At 37.4% G+C, this 18,643-nt stretch overlaps 2 protein-coding genes across 4 annotated transcripts in view; one reads left to right on the forward strand and one right to left on the reverse strand.

The window, feature by feature from the left end:
- The first annotated feature begins 153 nt into the window (after window positions 1-153).
- On the forward strand, window positions 154-11,436 carry ndufaf7 (NADH:ubiquinone oxidoreductase complex assembly factor 7). The gene is made up of 10 exons (XM_034313442.2): window positions 154-481; window positions 678-838; window positions 1,445-1,525; window positions 2,182-2,292; window positions 4,957-5,170; window positions 6,140-6,198; window positions 6,802-6,915; window positions 8,292-8,435; window positions 8,934-9,107; window positions 10,844-11,436. The coding sequence occupies exons 1-10, from the start codon at window positions 412-414 to the stop codon at window positions 11,069-11,071; spliced, it is 1,356 nt and encodes a 451-aa protein (XP_034169333.2). The 5' UTR covers window positions 154-411; the 3' UTR covers window positions 11,072-11,436.
- Window positions 11,437-14,911: 3,475 nt separating this feature from the next.
- LOC113531878 (serine/threonine-protein kinase D3) overlaps window positions 14,912-18,643 on the reverse strand; it is a 57,719-nt gene continuing 53,987 nt past the window's right edge. For all 3 annotated transcript variants that reach the window (XM_053242093.1, XM_053242094.1, XM_053242092.1), the window contains exon 19: window positions 14,912-18,086. In XM_053242093.1, coding sequence (XP_053098068.1) covers window positions 17,913-18,086 — 174 coding nt within the window. In that variant the 3' untranslated portion in view covers window positions 14,912-17,912. The remainder of the gene's footprint in view (window positions 18,087-18,643) is intronic.

Here is an 18,643-nt window from a genome sequence, read left to right on the forward strand (position 1 = left end):
TCTTTTATAGTTAAATCGTTAATTAAATTAAAGCAAATTGTTTATGGTGTAGTAGGACTTTTTACGGCTAGGGTCAAAGGGGAAATTATCCAATAGGCGCAAGGTAATGTATAACCTAAAGACCAATCAGGATCACAGAAGTGCGCATGCGTATTAGAGTAGTATTCTGACATTCCGGTAACATGCTGACTTGAAATTAACTTTGAAATGAGATATAAACAAAAAGGTTAGCTGTAATTAAAAAGATAACTGTTATTATTCCTGCGAAACAATGGCAGAAGAATCATTAGTTTTAATTAAATCGACTTTTATTATATCAGGTCTATTAAAAACAACTGTAAAGACTGGGGTTGTTTAATCTTAGTGTTAATTGATCAGTGATACTGTGTGCTAAATTTATTTACCAAAGAAATGGAGACAATTCAGAAGATGATCAGCATTAGCAGGACATCAGTGCGCTTTCTTGCCCCATCACTGAATGGTAAGAGGGTATTTATACCCATTATGCCCATTATTTTCCATTTACAGTATGCAAAGAGTGCAGAGTGAGCTGCCATAACTTTATTATTACCAGTAGTAATAATAATAATACATAGTCTTGATCTGTTACATTAGAGTTACTGAGTGTGAGTGTGTGTTACCATTCACCATCCACAATAACATAAAATATGTTCCAGCACAGTGGACGAGGATGCTGAGCCGAAGCTGTTCCAGCTCTTCGTCAGAGAAACAGGCTCCTAACCCCTCCATGCTGAGGCATCTGGTGTCCAAAATTACAGCCACAGGTCCCATCACGGTGGCTGAGTACATGCGTGAAGTCCTCACTAACCCAGTCTCGGTACCTGTCTGCGTCTCGCTTCATCACGTTTACTGCAAATCTGTGCCATCTCTGCTTCATTCACAGAATTCTGTTGCATTTTAAACTACAGTCCTCTTGAGTGGTCAGAAGACACTCATTCATTTCCTATAACAACAGCTCTGAGTTCTGCAGCCTATATTTCACTATATCTCAGGTGCACTCATTCTAATAACTGTTTCTGTAGTACAAACTCAATCACAGGGACTTGTTTAGAGGACATTCTACATCTGTGGCTAAAAATAAACAGATCAAAAACATGTTATTTAACAACGAAAAATGTATGATGGCTATGGTGAAGTTTTCAGGGCAGTCTTCGGGATAGAGGACTTCGCTATTTACAGTTTCTCCAAGCTGTGTTTTTTGTCTTAACTTTAAGAGAGAGGGAAATAAAGAGAAGCTGGTGAGGGAGCAACTGTTTATAGCTGTTATAATGTAAGTCATAACAGGAACTAACTTGTCTCATGGACGTTTCATTAAATGTAACTGTAAATGGATAAAAAGTAAGAAGTTATTTTTTTTCTGTAACAGTATGCCATGTCATGTTTTATTCCTTACATAATTAATGTTTGTGTTCCTTCTCAATAGGGATATTATGTAAAGAATGACATGCTGGGAGCTGATGGAGATTTTATCACATCACCAGAAATAAGCCAGATTTTTGGAGAGGTTTGTGATTTACTTCTCATGTCTGATTCTAATGTTCTTAGAAATTCAGAAATGCACGTTAATGGAACAATTTGGAGAAAAAAACTGATTTAGAGTTTTTCTTTTACTCCAGATGTAGCCATGACTCTTTTCTGTTTTCTGCTTTTAGTAATAAAAGTTATACTTGCTTCAAAGTCCATTGTTAAGTAATGTAATATCATTGTTTTTTTAAATGAACTATTTTTGTATTTATATGTTCAAAGGGAACAAATTTATCATCCATATAATGTTTATATTTCTGATACAATTCCACATTCATACTTTGAGAGGCAGTTTGAGAAACATCAATACTTCTGATGATGTCACATGATTTGTTCAAGGATGTGTCCTAAACCACATCACCTGTGTGTATACATCACATCACTGTACAACTGTACTGTGTGGTGTTTGAAGCAAATATACAGTATATGGAAAAGCTTTTGGAGAGGCAGACTTCCTCACTTATTATTTTATTACATACATCAGTGTCGTAGCTTCAGTGTAAAACCAAAGAGGACTCCAGCATCCAACACCAAACAAGACTTGGTGGATTGACTACATTTAGGGAAATGAACACTCTCATTTTCTCTCTCTCTCTCTCTCTCTCTCTCTCTCTCTCTCTCTCTCTCTCTCTGTAGTTGCTTGGTATCTGGTGTGTAAGCGAGTGGATGGCTGCAGGAAAACCCAAAACATTTCAGCTTGTAGAACTCGGACCAGGACGAGGTTCCTTGACCAGTGACATCCTGAGGGTAAAACACTGCATGCTCTTTAACCATCTGTATTTAACTCGTATATCTGGCAAGCTATGGGGACACGGTGGCTTAGTGGTTAGCACATTCGTCTCGCACCTCTGGGGTTGGGGTTTCGATTCCCACCTCCGCACTATGTGTGTGGAATTTGCATGTTCTCCCCTTCGGGGGTTTTCTCGGGGTGCTCCGGTTTCCTCCCTTAGTCCAAAGAGAGGCGTTGTTGGCTGACTGGTGTCTCTAAATTGTCTGTAGTGTGTGAATGGGTCCCTGGCCTTGTGGCCCAAGGCCCCTGGGATAGGCTCCAGGCTATGTAGGATAAGCGGTACAGAAAATTGAAACTAACGTGATGGTTGGAAAGTTATATACATTCCTGAAGCATCACATCTCCATCGTTATCTGCATCAACAGTTTTTATTAAACACTGAATTTAAGTCAAGCACGTCTGAGTTCCTCAGAGGTCCCGACTGGTATCCGTAGAAACCGATGAAATGAACCAATCACTGTTCAATAAGGCTCATTCATGTGTCTTAGGTAAGTGATTTATCCTGGTCAGGGGTGTGCTAGATGCTGAGTTTATCCCAGAAACACTGAGGGATCGATTGAACTACTTCCTGGATACATACATGCATTTAGCATTCTGTGAGTCGATTTGCCTGATTCATCTAAAGGAATCATTCACAAAGAATTCACACTCATCGCTAACCAGAACTTATAATCTAAAGAAAAGGTTCCATGTTTGAGTCGAACCCTTACATTTTGTATGTAGAACCCTATAAGAGAGGGTTTCCTTTTCAGTGTTCTATGTAAAATCCAATTAGGATGCCTAGAAGCCTTAACAACCCAGAAGGAACCTTCTTTTCTTTTCTTTTCTTTTTTTTTTTTTTTTTTTTAGAGGTCAGGGTTCACTGAACAGTAGAGGGCACTATTGAGCAATTTGCTGGTTTCTTTATCCATGCATCAGATGTTTTCATTACCACATTATTCACAGATGGGGGCATGGTGACTTAGCACATTTGCCTCGCACCACTGAGGTTGGGGGTTCGATTCCGCCTCTGCCCTGTGTGCACAGAGATTGCGTATTCTCCCCTTGCTTCAGGGGTTTCCTCTGGGTATTCCAGTTTCCTCCCCCAGTCCAAAGACATGCTGTAGGCTGATTGGTATCTCTAAATTGTCTGTAGTGTGTGAATGTGTGTGATTGTGCCCTGGGATGGGTTGCCACTTCGTCCAGGGTGTTCCCTGCCTTGTGCCCAGAGTTCTCTGGGATAAGCTCCAGGCTCCCCACGACCCTGTGTAGGATAAGCGGTACAGAGAATGGCTGGATGGATGAATTATTCACAGATGAGGAGAATTCAAAATATTTTGAGATTCAATTTTAATTTGCATGATGCTTATTAAATCATATTGTAGAATTGAAGATTAATGAATGAATGAATGATATAAATGCCTAACTTAATGTAAATGAAACCCCAAAGCAGTTCGGCTTCAGCTTGTAGAGCTCAGAGAAGGCTTTTGCAGCAGAAGTTCTTCAGTACCAGCCTTTGACACAGAACCAATGAAAAGTCTGAGATGTTCATTAAAAATGGCTGCTGCTGATTTTTGACATGGACAAACGTGTGAAGGGAAGAGGCTAGCTGTCCTGCCCTGTAACAAGGAGCCTTGAAGTGTAGAGAAAAAGGAAGTTGTGTGTTGTGTCTTTTACACCCTACACTCCTGGGCAAAAAAATGGGCCAAGCCCAAAACGGAAAATATTAATCTTTTAATGGTCTAAACAGCAAATCATTGGTCAGAATATGAGCAAGAATGAAACAAATGCACTCCTGAGAGCTCCTGTGCCACCATTTACTCATTTACGTCTGCAGTGACCTGTGTGTTTGGGGAAAAGCTAGAAACAGGGAAATTCACTTATGTAGTTTTCTTGTACGCAAAGGTAAAATCATGATAATGTTTTCAAATGTTTGATGTAAAATTCAAACTATCACATAGTGGGTGTACAAACTTCCCAAAAATATCATCTGGGATTTTTTTTTCTTAACAGATTAGTCATTATTTGGTTATCTATCACACCAGATGCAGTTCATCAAAGGCCACAAGGCTTAAACATTTAAAGAAATCAAAGGGAAAAGCTATCTCATGCTAACTTCCTTTATCTGTTTGTTTAAATCTTATTCATTTTCTGACCAATGATTTGTTGTTAAGACCATTAACAGCTTACTATTTTGCCATTTTTTTTTTGTCCAGGAGTATAGGCTCTTTTTAGTAGCCAGATTTTATGTGATTACTGTATACCGTGATGCTTTGGTGAATTTTTTGTGGATTATGTTGTGCACAGACACACTGTTGACTAATGCAGCACGTTATATTTTGATTGTAGTCAGATGAAATTTCTTGTTTGAATTATTTTTGCATATGTAAAGAAAAAGAGGGAAAATGGTTGCTGTCAGGGGAACCAGAGGCCACGAAACGGTTGCCGATTGCTTAAATTTGGTTGCCAAGGACATCCTCTCATTTCCAACCATGTCATGTTTTCTACACTGGGATTGTAATGTAGTGGCTGTAATCATGTGACATGTGACTTCCTCATGATTATTCAGATCACAGTCTTTTTTCCATCATTAAACTCTGTGTGTGTGTGTGTGTGTGTGTGTGTGTGTGTCTCTGGTGCAGGTCTTCGGTCAGTTGCAGTCAGCTCTGTGTGGAGCGTCAGTGTCTGTTCACCTGGTGGAGGTGAGCCCAAAGCTAAGCGAGGTCCAGGCTCACTGTCTGGCAGGAGAAAACACTCAGGTGTGTGTGAGTGACGAAGAGTCTGTGTACCGCAATGGCACCACACACACTGGCGTTCCTGTCTCATGGTACCGGAGGATAGACGACATTCCAAGAGGTGTGTGCTAGATTCATGCATCAATATTAAAGTGTTTTTCCATCCTGATTTTTATTCACTACATTTGAAGTGTGTGTATGTGTGTGTGTGTATGTATGTGTGTGTGTGTATGTGTGTGTGTGTATGTGTGTGTGTGTGTGTGTGTGTATGTGTGTGTGTGTGTGTCAGTGAGATGGTCATTTCCCCTGTACAAAGAAAGGAACTGAAAATGGAAGTCTAAGGGCACCCAGAAAACTGCAGTATTTTTATTTTCATAAAAATGAAGATTTTAATGTGTATAGTGTGTCCTTTCAGAGAAGGGAGTATATTTTTAAGAGTTTGTGGTTAGGTGTGGGGTGTGTTGGCACATCAACTCCATAAAAAACATCTTGACAGTCAAAGAAACATAAAGAACTTCTTACTGTATTGCTCCAGTGTTTAAAAGTTCACTTTTTAAAAGACTTTCTCGCGTTTAATGGTTGTAGTTATGAATTTGTGTTTTGCAGTTTAATGGCGGAATTGAACAACTGCCTTTTAGACTTTCATTATATTTGGACTAAACAGTTTTTTATAGTTCTTTTCTCAATCCAAGGAAATGTTTTGAGGGGTAATCACACATTTGTTGCAGTTGTGGTGAATAGAAAAGAGGTATAACATACTGGAATACAAAGGTGTTTTTTGTCAATACTGTCTGAAATCTAGAAATAAAAAGATAAAAAGCGTTATAAGCTATCGTCTGTTTTTATGAATACAGCAGACTTATGGGTATTTAATGTCTGATTTAACACTTAAAATAAATAGCAAAAACAAAATGTTGCATGTTTGCTCTAGCTACAAAAAAGGTACATTTTATACATTTAAGAAGCATATGGTTGGAAAAGTACACACTGGAGCTGGGAAGCTACGAAGTTCATTTTAAGCTCTGACTGAAACCATTCTGTGGTTCTGTAACTAATAAAATGTGTTATTTATTGTTATTATTTCCAACAGGCTTCAGTATATTCTTGGCTCACGAGTTTTTCGATGCTCTGCCCATTCACAAGTTTCAGGTAAACATTAGGGAGGGGTGTGTATCTCAGCCTTGGAGGCAGATATGTATGCAAAATATATTTCAAAAAACAAAAAAAACAATAAATAATGATATCTGTAGAGTGTTTTGATGTGATATATTGTCCCTTATTCATCATCGTTGTGTAGAACAAGCACAGACTGAGCAGATTTGATTGAATCTGTATCTGATTCATGAAACTGTCTAAGACATCAAAACGATCTGTGATTTGAGTCCAAATGAAGAATCGGTTTAAGTTGTGTGTACACAAGCCCCGCCCTTTAGTGCCTTATTTACATATCATGTACATACGCCACTCCCCAATTTACTCTAATCTACATCTGATTTACACGAAATATGTCCTTATTTATGCTTATTGTTGTGATTCTATGCCAGTAAAAAGAAATCATTCATCAGGCTACAGTTGTCTAAGATCACAGGAAAGAAGTAAATCAATTAATCACTAAATGAACCCAGCTTCAGAGAAGGAAATGATGGTGCCTATAGGTTTATCTGCTGCAGTCCTTTGTTTATACTGAAATTGGTGTTATGTAGTCATTTATATATGATTATAGAAGTGTTCTTTTTGTTTTATTAATAAAAGAAAACGGAGAAGGGTTGGAGAGAGGTGATGATTGATATCGACCCTGAGAAACCCGATAAGCTCAGATTTGTGGTGTTTCCTGCTCCTACTCTCGCATCTACTACACTCATACAAGTAAGTACTCAAACTTTAAAAGCTCATTAGTACTTCATGCATGACAAATCTTTATATCTCATTTTCCTTTAAGGTTTCATGGCACAACAACATCCAGTCTTTTCTCTCTTGCCATTAACTCTCCATATCCTGCCTTCTAAATGCCTTCCCATTACTTTGTGGAGATTTACAAGAGTTGCACGATCCCCAGTAGTGTCTGAGCAAAAGGCAGGGTAGAGCATCAGCCTGTCAGTTACGCTAAAAGGTTTGAAAAATACAGATATTTTTCTCATGGAATCAGACTATGCAACATCTGGTTTATATTTGAGGCACTCATATGAGTCCTACATCAGAGAAGTGTTTGAGTTGGCAGTGTGTGTGTAGCCTGCCAGAGGCTTACATCATGTGTGCATGCCTGCTTTAAAGTCATGCCTCGTGGTTTAACAACAGGAGTTTGGATGCCAAATCTGACCTCATGCAGTACTGGTGCTCTTTGAATGTGGAATTCGCTCTCAGCTCTTTTCATTCTAAGTTTTAATTTAGGAGTTGGCCATGTCGCAAAATGTACCATGGCTATGGAACGTTCTGATTGGCTGGCAGGTATATGTTGTATTTTCTTATCATGACATCTTTAACAGAGATTTAAAAGTTCTAAATTAAAACTAACTGTTGGTACAATATTGCTGCGTTCAACATACTTGCCTTTCATGGGTTGTGAGAACATTTGTTACGAGTCAACAGGAAGATATAAGCTAGCTAATAAAAGAGGATTTAGCTAGCTTGCTCTCACACAATACTATCAGGGATATTAACATTTCCCTCAGATATGTTTTAAATGACTAAGAAAAGACTCCATACAATGAAAATTACACTCTAATTACACACAGCATTGATCACATAACCAAACTTCTAATGGACATGGCAAATTAAGATTCAAAAGTTCTAAATTTATACTGTTCCTGAAATATGGGTGCGCTTAACATAAGTCTCATTCAGGGCTTGTGAAAACATTGTTGCTAGGCAACAGAGATATAAGGATTTAGCTAGCTTGCATTCAACATTTAAATCTGTCTTATATAGAGTTTTATAAATATTTAGACATGTTCCACACCAAGTTACTAATTTATGATCACAGATTAATTTCACATTGCTGCTCTCTGATGCCCCAACGATTTATTTAAAAAAAAAAAAAAAAAATTCAGTCAGATACTTTGTGGTGTAATATCACTGATTGTTGTTTTAATCTCATTTCATGTTATTCGCACTTGGTTAAGGCTATTAAAGATACCAGTGATCCTGTTTTTAATATCCTTACAAGTAATTTCTCTTCACTTTCTTCAAGTTGTTCCGTCATGTTTCCAGTTTCCTTCATTTCACATTTGTACATCGTTGCACAGGCGGATGAGCAGCGGCAGCACGTGGAGGTTTGTGCAGAAGCCGGAGTCATTGTTCAGAAGCTGGCTAATCGGGTCTCAGAGGACGGGGGTGCAGCACTGATCGCAGACTACGGTCACAATGGAACGAAGACGGACACATTCAGAGTGAGTTTCCTGCTAATGAATAGTTCATTCAGTTTGGACCTGTGGTTTAGTCAGTTGAGGCCACACCCACCCTTTGCCCTGTGACATTAGAAACCTGGGGTCAAATGTCCTTGGGTGTAATCGATGAGCCTAATTCAGTCCATCTGCCTCTCAAACCAGCAGACAAAGGCTGTGCATGTTTCTGTAGGAGTAATTTAGCGTAACTTTACACAGTTCTTTGGAAAACAGAAACTAATTTAACAGTTGTCAGTGCGCATTCAGAGTTGTATGATCCAGCTCTATAAATCTGTAAGTGCAGTGCATGGAAAGCCTCAGCTCTGCACACCATCACTGTGTGTGTGTGTGTAGATAGCACAAAACACATATATTTCACCTAATATGATCTGCTCACAAACACTCCTACTACGTACCAGCAACACATATGAGGCATATGTGTTTTCTGATGGATGCCAATAATTCCCTTTAAACATACCCTAAGACTTTTTTTTTCCTTTGAAGGGTTTTAGAGGACACAAACTGCATGACGTGCTGGAGGCTCCGGGCAGCGCAGACCTGACCGCAGACGTTGACTTTAGTTATCTGAGGAAGATGGCTGGAGATGCAGTGGTCTGCTTTGGACCCATCACACAGAGATCCTTTCTCAAGAACATGGGTATTGACACACGCTTGCAGGTCAGGAAGAACTATCACACACATCACACTCCATTATGTTTTATACATTAATTATGTCATACGCTTCCTCTAAGTAATACACACCAGCAGAACTACTGGACCAGTCACTTTAACTCACTTCTGGATGACTTGAATACCATCATAGACTTATTCAACATTACAGCTGCCAAAATTCTTTAAAAACTGCAGTTGAACATGAATAACTCAAAAGATTTTGTGCTTGTTTCTCGAGTGGTAGCTTAGAGTTTGTCTACATTGTCCACTCGTTCACTTATCTGCTTTTCAGTGTCATTCTGCCTGAAAACTTATTAAAGTCCTTCAGTAAGCCTTGTATAGCCATTAGAACTGCTTAAAATTTCCTTGAAATATCCTTTATTTACTTTCAGCAGCTCACTTAACTCTGATCCATCACTTGTCATTTCTGATTTAATTTCACTAGCTGAAACCATGAAGATTCAGTTAATCCTGTTAGACCAGGTGAACACTGGTCTGACAGGATTAACTGAAAGTTGCACTATTTTATGCAGTGAAACATTAATTATAGACTATTTTTACAATTGGAGCTAGAGCTGTGAAAATCAACGTCTATTCAGTGAGTCTTCCTGCCCCACCCTGCCATCCTGCCCCACCCTCAACTGTACATTTCGTAAGCTACTCAAGATTTATTATTATCATTATTATTATTATTATTATTATTATAATATTTAAACTCCTTAAACACACAAGCTGAATCCCAAATGACTTCCTATTCACTATATACTGTATGTTCACATAATAATCAATTCAATTTATTTGTATAGCACTTTTAACAATGGACGCTGTCACAATGGAGCTTTACAGAAATATATAAACTTAGATTATAAATTTTAAATTTATGAATTTATCCCTAATAAGCAAGCCAGAGGCAACGGTGGCAAGGGAAAACTCCCTGAGATGAAATGAGGAAGACACCTTCAGAGGAACCAGACTCAAAATGGAAGCCATCCTCATCTGGGTGACACCCGATAGTACAATTATATATAATTCCCTTCTATAACTGTATGCCATATGGTCAAAAAGTACCATTGTGTAACCATGAAAATTCATTATAGTTTTCACATGAAGTCTATTTTGTTGAAGTTATCAAACTGTTCACTGATGGAGACTTGAGTGCAGAACTGTTCGTGGGAATTTGCAATCCTAGCAACGGTAGTCCTAAGCCTTTGTAGCAAAACTGTTCATATCAGTTGAAGTCCAAAAGCATCTTCATGGTTTCTAAGTGGAACCATCCACAGTAATCTCAGGTGACTTTAGGCTGTCCGTGTGAGGCCATCCTCAGCAGTAGGGCATCAGGATGGATCACACAGGTCCGGAGAGCAGAAGGAGTCAGGATCACTAATATAAAGATATTGAATAAAACACAACTCCATTTGATATTCAGCCATTGAAAAAGTGTGACTTCAATAAGTTCCTCTTGGAAATTACATGTACTTTCATTAGTTATGTGACACATTCTTTTTTTTAATCTTTGTTCCATATTTTCAATATATAATTTAGGATAAAGCATCTCCTATGTAACACATTTTTACTACACAATGGTGTTAAGGTTTCAGTGACCAAAAGTAGAACACTCAAATGTGTTTTTTGCCTTCAAATACATAAATACATACATAAATAACAAACAGTATTTAAACAGAAATTCAGCACTACCTGCTTTAATGTAGGTTTAATGTGTGTCATGTGGTGGTTTCACTCAGGTCCTGTTGAGAAGCTGTAATGACTCCTCCACCCGAGCTCAGCTCGTTCACGGCTACAGCATGCTGACTGATCCGGAGAAGATGGGTCACAGGTTCCAGTTCTTGTCCCTGCTGCGTCCCAGTCGTCTGGCTCAGCCGGAGGAGGAGAAAGGAGTCATGATGAAGAGAAGGAGGAAAGGCACGGCACCGCTCCCTGTTGCTGGATTCACTGAGCTTGGACTAAACTGAGAGCCGAAAAAACCCATCAAAACCCATCGCTTCTCCACTGTAATGCAGAAACTGTCTTACACTGCACACTTCTCTACTATTCTTGTATGTTTCTCCTGAGAAAAACGAACAAAAGCAGTACAGTAAGAAGAGTCAGTAAGAATGATGGATTGTATTTGCTGAGCAAAAGAAGTATGAAGCACACTTTTTCCCCTAGACTATCCCATCATCCACCGTGGAAGAGAAGTGGAGAAGCATGTACCAGATAACTGAGCACCTGACAGGCTAGCGATGACGGCTGTAGTTTTTCTGCAATGCCAATTTTGTTTGTCTCAAAAGTATAAATGTAAATTGTCTGTATGAAATAAAAATACACAGCACCGTGAGCACTGATGCTTAATTTAACACTCTTATCTCTACCTTTTCAAATAGATGATGGTTGTGTTACATTTCTCTAAGTCTAATTTGGTGCATAATATCCTGATTTGTTTGCTGCATGGTGTTTATGTTGAATAGAGTACTGTGTATAGGCTAGTGTTTCTCATCAGACTATGCCTTCATGACTGAATCTAATTTTGCTGCAGAGCAATTTTCCTAAATTAAATCATGTTTTATAGAGGCCTTTAAACACTTTCTGCATCACTAAACACTGAATCCCTGAAAGCTTTGGGCAAACCGTGCAATTCAGTTGGGGTTCTGAGAGCACTGCACCAAAGTTTCAGAGATACAGTGAATCAAATGCAAGGCTTTTTCACTATTTGACTATTTCTGTTATATAGTTTATATATATGATATTGTCAATCCAAATGGTATACTCTAGCCATGAGGGAATGAATTCAGATTTTCTTCCAATCCATCCATCAGCACGATGCAAAAAGAACTTGGATTTATCTGACCAGGCAACTTTTCCCCACTTCTCAACAGTCCACTGTGGTCGTAACAAGTGCTGTGTTCTGAGATTGAATTTGGATATGACCTGCTTGGTTGCAGCCAGTCTGTTTACCTAGAAATTGTCATTTCATGCCCTGTACACTGCTTTTTGCAACTCTCTGTAAGCCTTTAAAAAAGATAAACAGAATCATGGACAAAATATTAGCTGTGTCCAAGTGAAATATGTAAAAATGAGCTGGTGAGATTTCCAATAGAAAAAAAGACCTGGCAGAGAATGACTAAACACAGTAGTTGTTGATAAAAAATCATGAAGGAAAACCAGATCAAAAACACTCCATATGTAGGAAGTCTACCATAAAGAGAAAAATATACCAACATGGCCTCAAATAGTTTACCACAAGATGCAAACCACTGATGGGTCTCAATTAACAGAAAGATCAGATTATTATCTGTTTAAAAGTGCACGAAAAGCTGGAAAATAAAGAAAATAGTGGTAACATTTAGAATCAAAATTTAATTTCATGTTGTTATACTACACACTGGGATGCATTCTGTACATTTTTAAATCTAAGAATAATGATAAAAATATAGATGAACAGAAAATAGGTCTATTAAAATGTTATTTAATACAACAATAACAACAAAAAAAATCATATGATGCAGTTTTGGCTATATTTAACTATACCACTTAAAATACAGGAATATAGAAATAAACAAATATCATACTGCGTATATACAACCAAAAAACACCATATATTTATACCATTTATATAATTATACTTTATCTGTTCATCTGCAGGTTCTTGTTAGGATGTAAATTTAAAAAAGAATAATATTCTATTTGTTTTCTCTTATTTCTAGAGTCAATAAAATGTATTGCTCTATGTACATAGTAAGTACTATACTATACTATACTGTACTATACTATACTTTACTATACTATAATGTACCAAAATCTTCACTCAGTCCAGAAATTCTGGTTTTTGGTCAATCAGCCAAGGTGTAAGCTTTTGCCAGGCCACATGATCAGCTAAAGAGTCACTCTGGATGAGAAATGGAGGAGTCCCTGGCTCCCTCTGCCTTATCGAGGCCACGTGGAGCCACCACATCTGGTAGCCATTTAGCTGGAGTGGAGAAGGGGAGTACAGCCTCACACACACCCACACACGCTACATGTTGGATTATGTTCTGACAGGAGTAGCAAACACACACACGTACCTCCCAGCATCAATAGCAATTAAAAGATACGGTTACGAATGAGCCATCAATACAGAAAACACAATAGCTATCCCACAATAAATACATGTAGGTATATGTAAACCATCTTCTAGTAGAAATGAGCTCTAGCTCTGTATTGTATTTCCTTAATTTGAGACTACTTAATGAATCCAGTGCCCTAAAATGAAATCAGCCTTTACCTTACACACATGCTCATACTCTGATTGCAAGCAGGCAGTATTCAGCGGGTCGATTCCTTACCCACTATCCTCTTTGTTCATTTACTGTGAAGCCCATTGGGAGCAGCATGAAGTAACCACAGAGCCGAGCTGCCCTCCGCTGCAGAGTCAAGTTCACTTTAAAAGAGCTCAGCCGCAGTCATACTGGACTGTTTAGTCTGATTTACACTCTATTAGCACCTCATTGCCTTAAAGTCTCAATAGTGTGTATGTACCGAGATAAAAACTTTCATATCATGATAATTACCTAGTCATTTATCAGTTTATGATATTATTATCATGATAGCACTGCAATTTTTAAAAAAGATATACCACAATATAAAAAATTATTCTTCAGTCAGAATTGTTAGAGTGATCCTTCTGTCTGCCATGTATTTAATCCTTCATGGTGCTCTTCTCTGCCAACATTGCTTGAAATGTATTTTAAAAAGGGACCCTTACGAGACAGCTGTCCTTACCAAGTGGAATGTAATAGGCGTAATGATATTTGAAACTTTCCAGGATAATGATTTTGTGTGATGTGTATCACAGTTTATACCAATAGAAAGCTATATGGATACAATAAATAGCCAAATATTGTACACATTTAATTAATATTAAGGTAAATAAATCTATGCAAAGCGGTCCATGGAATTTATTTGATTTTACAGTTACAAAGGTCCCTAACTACAAAAAGTTTGAGAACCTCTGGTTTAAACCATGGATATAAAATATTAATTTCTGACTGGCTGTGTGCGTTATTGTGTTGTTTAAGGTTGGCCTATAAACATAAGTTGGCCTATATACACTTAGCTATACGCAACGACGACTCATTTGCTATTTATGTAGCATAATTTCATTAAGAGCAAGAAAAACATGATATGTTGATATGATAATGATAACACTCAATGAAATATTCTGATATTAGAAAAGGCAGAAGCTTATCTGCATCTGGGTGAAAACAGAAAAAGTTATTTGCACACAATTTGATTCCCAATTTCCTCCTAGCTAACAGCTTTATAATAGTTATCCTAATGTCAACTAGCTTGCTAGTGCTTGGTTAAATTACATAATAAAATAGTTGCCCTACTACTTGGCTAAGTATTAGCCTAATATGTATTAGCTATATTATTAGCCTAGCTTAATACTTGGCTAGCTTGTTAGCTAAATACAGCTATATTGTTAGCTAACTTGTTAGCTAATCTTCTAAGTTATAAAGCTGCTGCTGTGGAGATAATATTAGCTAAGCAAACTACATAGCTGGTAACATTAGCACAGTGCTGTTCGTTTTTCTAAAACAGTGTTTTGTGAATATTTTTACCCCAATGGATATATACACTGTATATTTTTTTTTTTTAAAGCGTCATGTTGTATTTTGGTTGCTATTATTTTCTAATACTGAGATATTTTCTAATAATGTGTGATGCAATGTTTATCTTTCCATATTAATAGTGTAAAGATCTACTTCTACATTAAGTGCCATTTACTATATGTTCCTTTTAATAGTAACAGTTCAGACTTGGGCATGACAAAGTTGTACAGAAGAAAGATTTTATTAGATATGTGAATATTAAAAATATACAAAACAATGATTGCTGCCAGTCCAGTGGCAACATGGACTAACAAAGATTCTCAGGATCATGTCATTAATGTTACATGCTGTAAAAATATGGCGGCCTTTCTTTAAGTCCCCACTTCATCTCTCTCCAGCATATCACATAGGACTGACATACGAAAATATAGGATTCTCCCAAACCTACTCATTTTCCCCGAGTGAATTATCCAAGGCATATTTTATAATGCCTGTTCTACTGTGATCCCTGATGAATTTTGCTTCACCAGCAATGGCTCCCATTTCAATCCCAAACAACAGAAATATGTAACAACAGCACGCAAAGTGAATTGGCTACACAGAAGGACACTCTGAATGAAACCGTTATCAATACAGAAAGACAAACACAGCAATCTTGTTTTTGTTTCTAAAACACTGGTGCATGTCCTCCACAATTCCCATCATTCAAAGCATTCAGAGACTTGCTGATGAAATCCCACCATTTCTGTAAAAATCCAATCAAATGGCTTAAGAAATAGGCTTAAAATATTAAAATGGTCAAAAAATGACATCTACGCAATTTCCCCTAGCTGCATGGTTTGGAATTGTTGTTTGCTTCTCTTTTAATGTTGCTAACAGGGTTTTTTTTTTTTTTTTTTTTAAAGATGATGGTTACCAGTTTAGCATTGTACCAACTAAGTTGCCTGTCCAAATCCTCATGTCACCCCAAACCATGTTGAGTTGTTACTATCCGCAACAGATTTGCTTATGTGGACTCTGATACTGTATGACACACTGTTACCTATAAAAATGAACAAATGAATGTCGCAGAGCTTCTCATCACATAGCACATGCTGTCGCTCCAGATAAACATCGGTTAAGAGGTTTGGCTCAGTTTGAAGGTGGAATTGAATGTTACACGTAAAATCAGATGATAATATAGTTCCACTTTTTTTTGCATATTTATTTTTTTAGGTAAAGAAAAACAATTATTCTGACATTTTGTAGTTAATTTCTTGTAAAAAAAAAAAAAAAAAAAAATCTATCACTGAGCCAAACAGTAGTGTTTTAAGGCAAACACCAAACATGTGCTAGCTGATTGACTATATTTGTGGTAGAAGTGTGGACATTTTATTTTTATTTTTTATTTTTTTTTAATTTATGGCCAAACTGCTACTTTACACATCAGGCTATTCCTCATGATTAACATTTGCTTACGTGGAAAACCTCCATGCAAGCAAACCCCAAACACAATTGTTAAAGAAACCCAAAACCTGGTTATGAACATAACTTTTTGTATATTGAATAATAAATTGCTTCATGTCTTCCAAAAAGTCATTTGATACCAGAAAGAGGTACAGAAGCAGCAGTCTGAATCATGTGCCAGTGTTACATTGCCTGTATTTGCATACTGGAACCTGATTGGTTCTTACATTTTATGATGCAAGAACACTCCTTTCACGTCTTCATTAAGTAGTTTTTATTAATTCCGCAGACTTAAATTAATTCCTCTAACAGGAATTAATAATAAATTATTTTATCAAGTTTAGGGTGACTTTAAATTGCCAAATATGCACAGAGCAACACTGCAGCCACAGTTTTCCTTCTGATTTCGGGAACTGGCAAAATTGAATGCAGAAGCTGGGGGAAAGTCCTGCTTAACCTCATGCTTAAGGTCACATGCTTGAGTTAGAAATAAAGAAAGAAAACCTGAAATTGTCCAAACACAGCTTACCAGGAGAGCTGGTGTGTCTTTCTGTCAATAGATAACTATTTTAAAATCCAAATGTGTAAATTCCTAATTCTGGAGTGAAATAAAATTGTAAAAATAATAAAATAAAAAAAAATCGCAAGCATTTCAGAGCATCTCATTTCATAGTGAGGCTGATGTGAGGAACAGTGTTAGGCAAAAGGTTCAGTTCGTGAGAGTTAGCGACATTTTAGAAATTACATAATGAAAAAAATAAGGATGAAAGTCTTAAAAACAACTAATAAAAAATAGCCGCAATTTTTGTCCCACAAGTTCTCAGTATTTATGACTTTTCAGTTCATACACCATCTGATATCATTTTAAACCAATAGTGTTTAACGTGGCTGATTCTCAGGCTAATTATCTTCATTTGCTTATTCTTTCATAGCTTTTATTTCTGAAATGCCAGCCACAGACTTAGATTTTAGAACTTGCTCTTGACACACAGTGTATTCCAGGAGACATCAGTAACATAATAAGCCACAAAACGTTCACATTTGTATCAATAAGAAACACTGAATCCACGGATTTCAGTTTAAAGACTTGGGATGGAAATAGAGATACTCATGAAGTCATATCTTTAGCTCCATTGACACCTCACAGATCTCTGGTTATTTGCAATGTCTTCATTATTCACATTCTCTTCATTCCACCAGACTGCATAAACAAGCTTTGTGTTCCAGTTTAGAATCACTTTATCTGCAAAAAAAGACCTAACTTATTAAAATATTATGGTGTAAAATGCCTAAATGCTCCAAGCTGTGTGACTCAGTGAAAGTAGAAAAATATCGCTTCGGAGGCTACAGAGTTCCCATGTCCACCAGTTATGTTTTCATTCCCACCCCATCTTCATAGTGCCTGAGGTGGGCGGAATGGCAGTGCAATTGGTTGTAACAGTTCATTCCAAAAAGCTTGATTGCTGAAAATGCAGTGAGTGAAAAGACAGAGGGCATGCAAACGTCAAGTCACGTTTCTGGAATGTTATGAAAAGACAACAACCTGAAAGCGTGCGCCATGTCCTTGTGCGCAGATCCAGAGTTACTCTTCACAGATGCTACGTTCCTAATCACTGCCTGTCCACTCTAAGTGCGCTTCATCAGGCAGATCATTTAGAATCCCTCTATTTAAACCTGCCAGTCTCTACACTTGGCTGAGTGAGCAGATCACCAATAGAAAAGGTTTTAAAGAGCCCCACTGACATTCAGAAGCAGGTGTACTAAGTCGTCCTGGCCTCTAGGGGTCCTCCTCCATGTCCTCCAAGTTGGGAGCCATGATGAAGTGCTTGGGATAGGGAAGGTTTCTTTCATCGGCGTATTCCTCCCAGCGTGCGTCGTCACTCTCATGGGTGATGTAGCGCTCGCCTCGCCGCGTCTCAAACTCCCGCAGATCCAACCACGTCTGATAGTCCTGTCAGAAGTGCAGTAAAGTGGTACATTTCACTCAACCTCTGTATTACAATTCTTCCAAATGAAAGACATTTGATACAGGCTGAATAACTGAGTACTGTTTCAGTAAGCTGTATATAACAATATATATTTCTATCCTGAACCACAAGTCTGTGTGACATCAAAATTTCTGAAGCAGAAATTTTAAGAAAATATTTACTGGGTGAAACAGCCATTATATTGAATGATTAAAATTCAGGGAAAATCTAGCTGTTAAGTAGATTTTTGCACAAACCATTTAGTAGATAGTAGCATTACTAAATGTGTTTCAACTGAATTAAATGAAAAAAATGCTTCATATGGTGAAATTTTGATATTTTCTAATATATATATATATATATATTAGAAAATATCAAAATTTCATATATATATATATATATATATATATAGCTCTGAAAATTACAGACTTCCCTGAAATCACACTTTACTAGCAAAGTTTTAGACATGTTTAAGCAAACTGTTTATTAAACCACCCCCATACCCAATATGAAGAAGACAGTCTAGGCAAGGTCAAAAAGG

This window comes from Pangasianodon hypophthalmus, chromosome 19 (genome assembly GCF_027358585.1).
Source record: "Pangasianodon hypophthalmus isolate fPanHyp1 chromosome 19, fPanHyp1.pri, whole genome shotgun sequence".
NCBI classification, from domain to species: Eukaryota; Metazoa; Chordata; class Actinopteri; order Siluriformes; family Pangasiidae; genus Pangasianodon; species Pangasianodon hypophthalmus.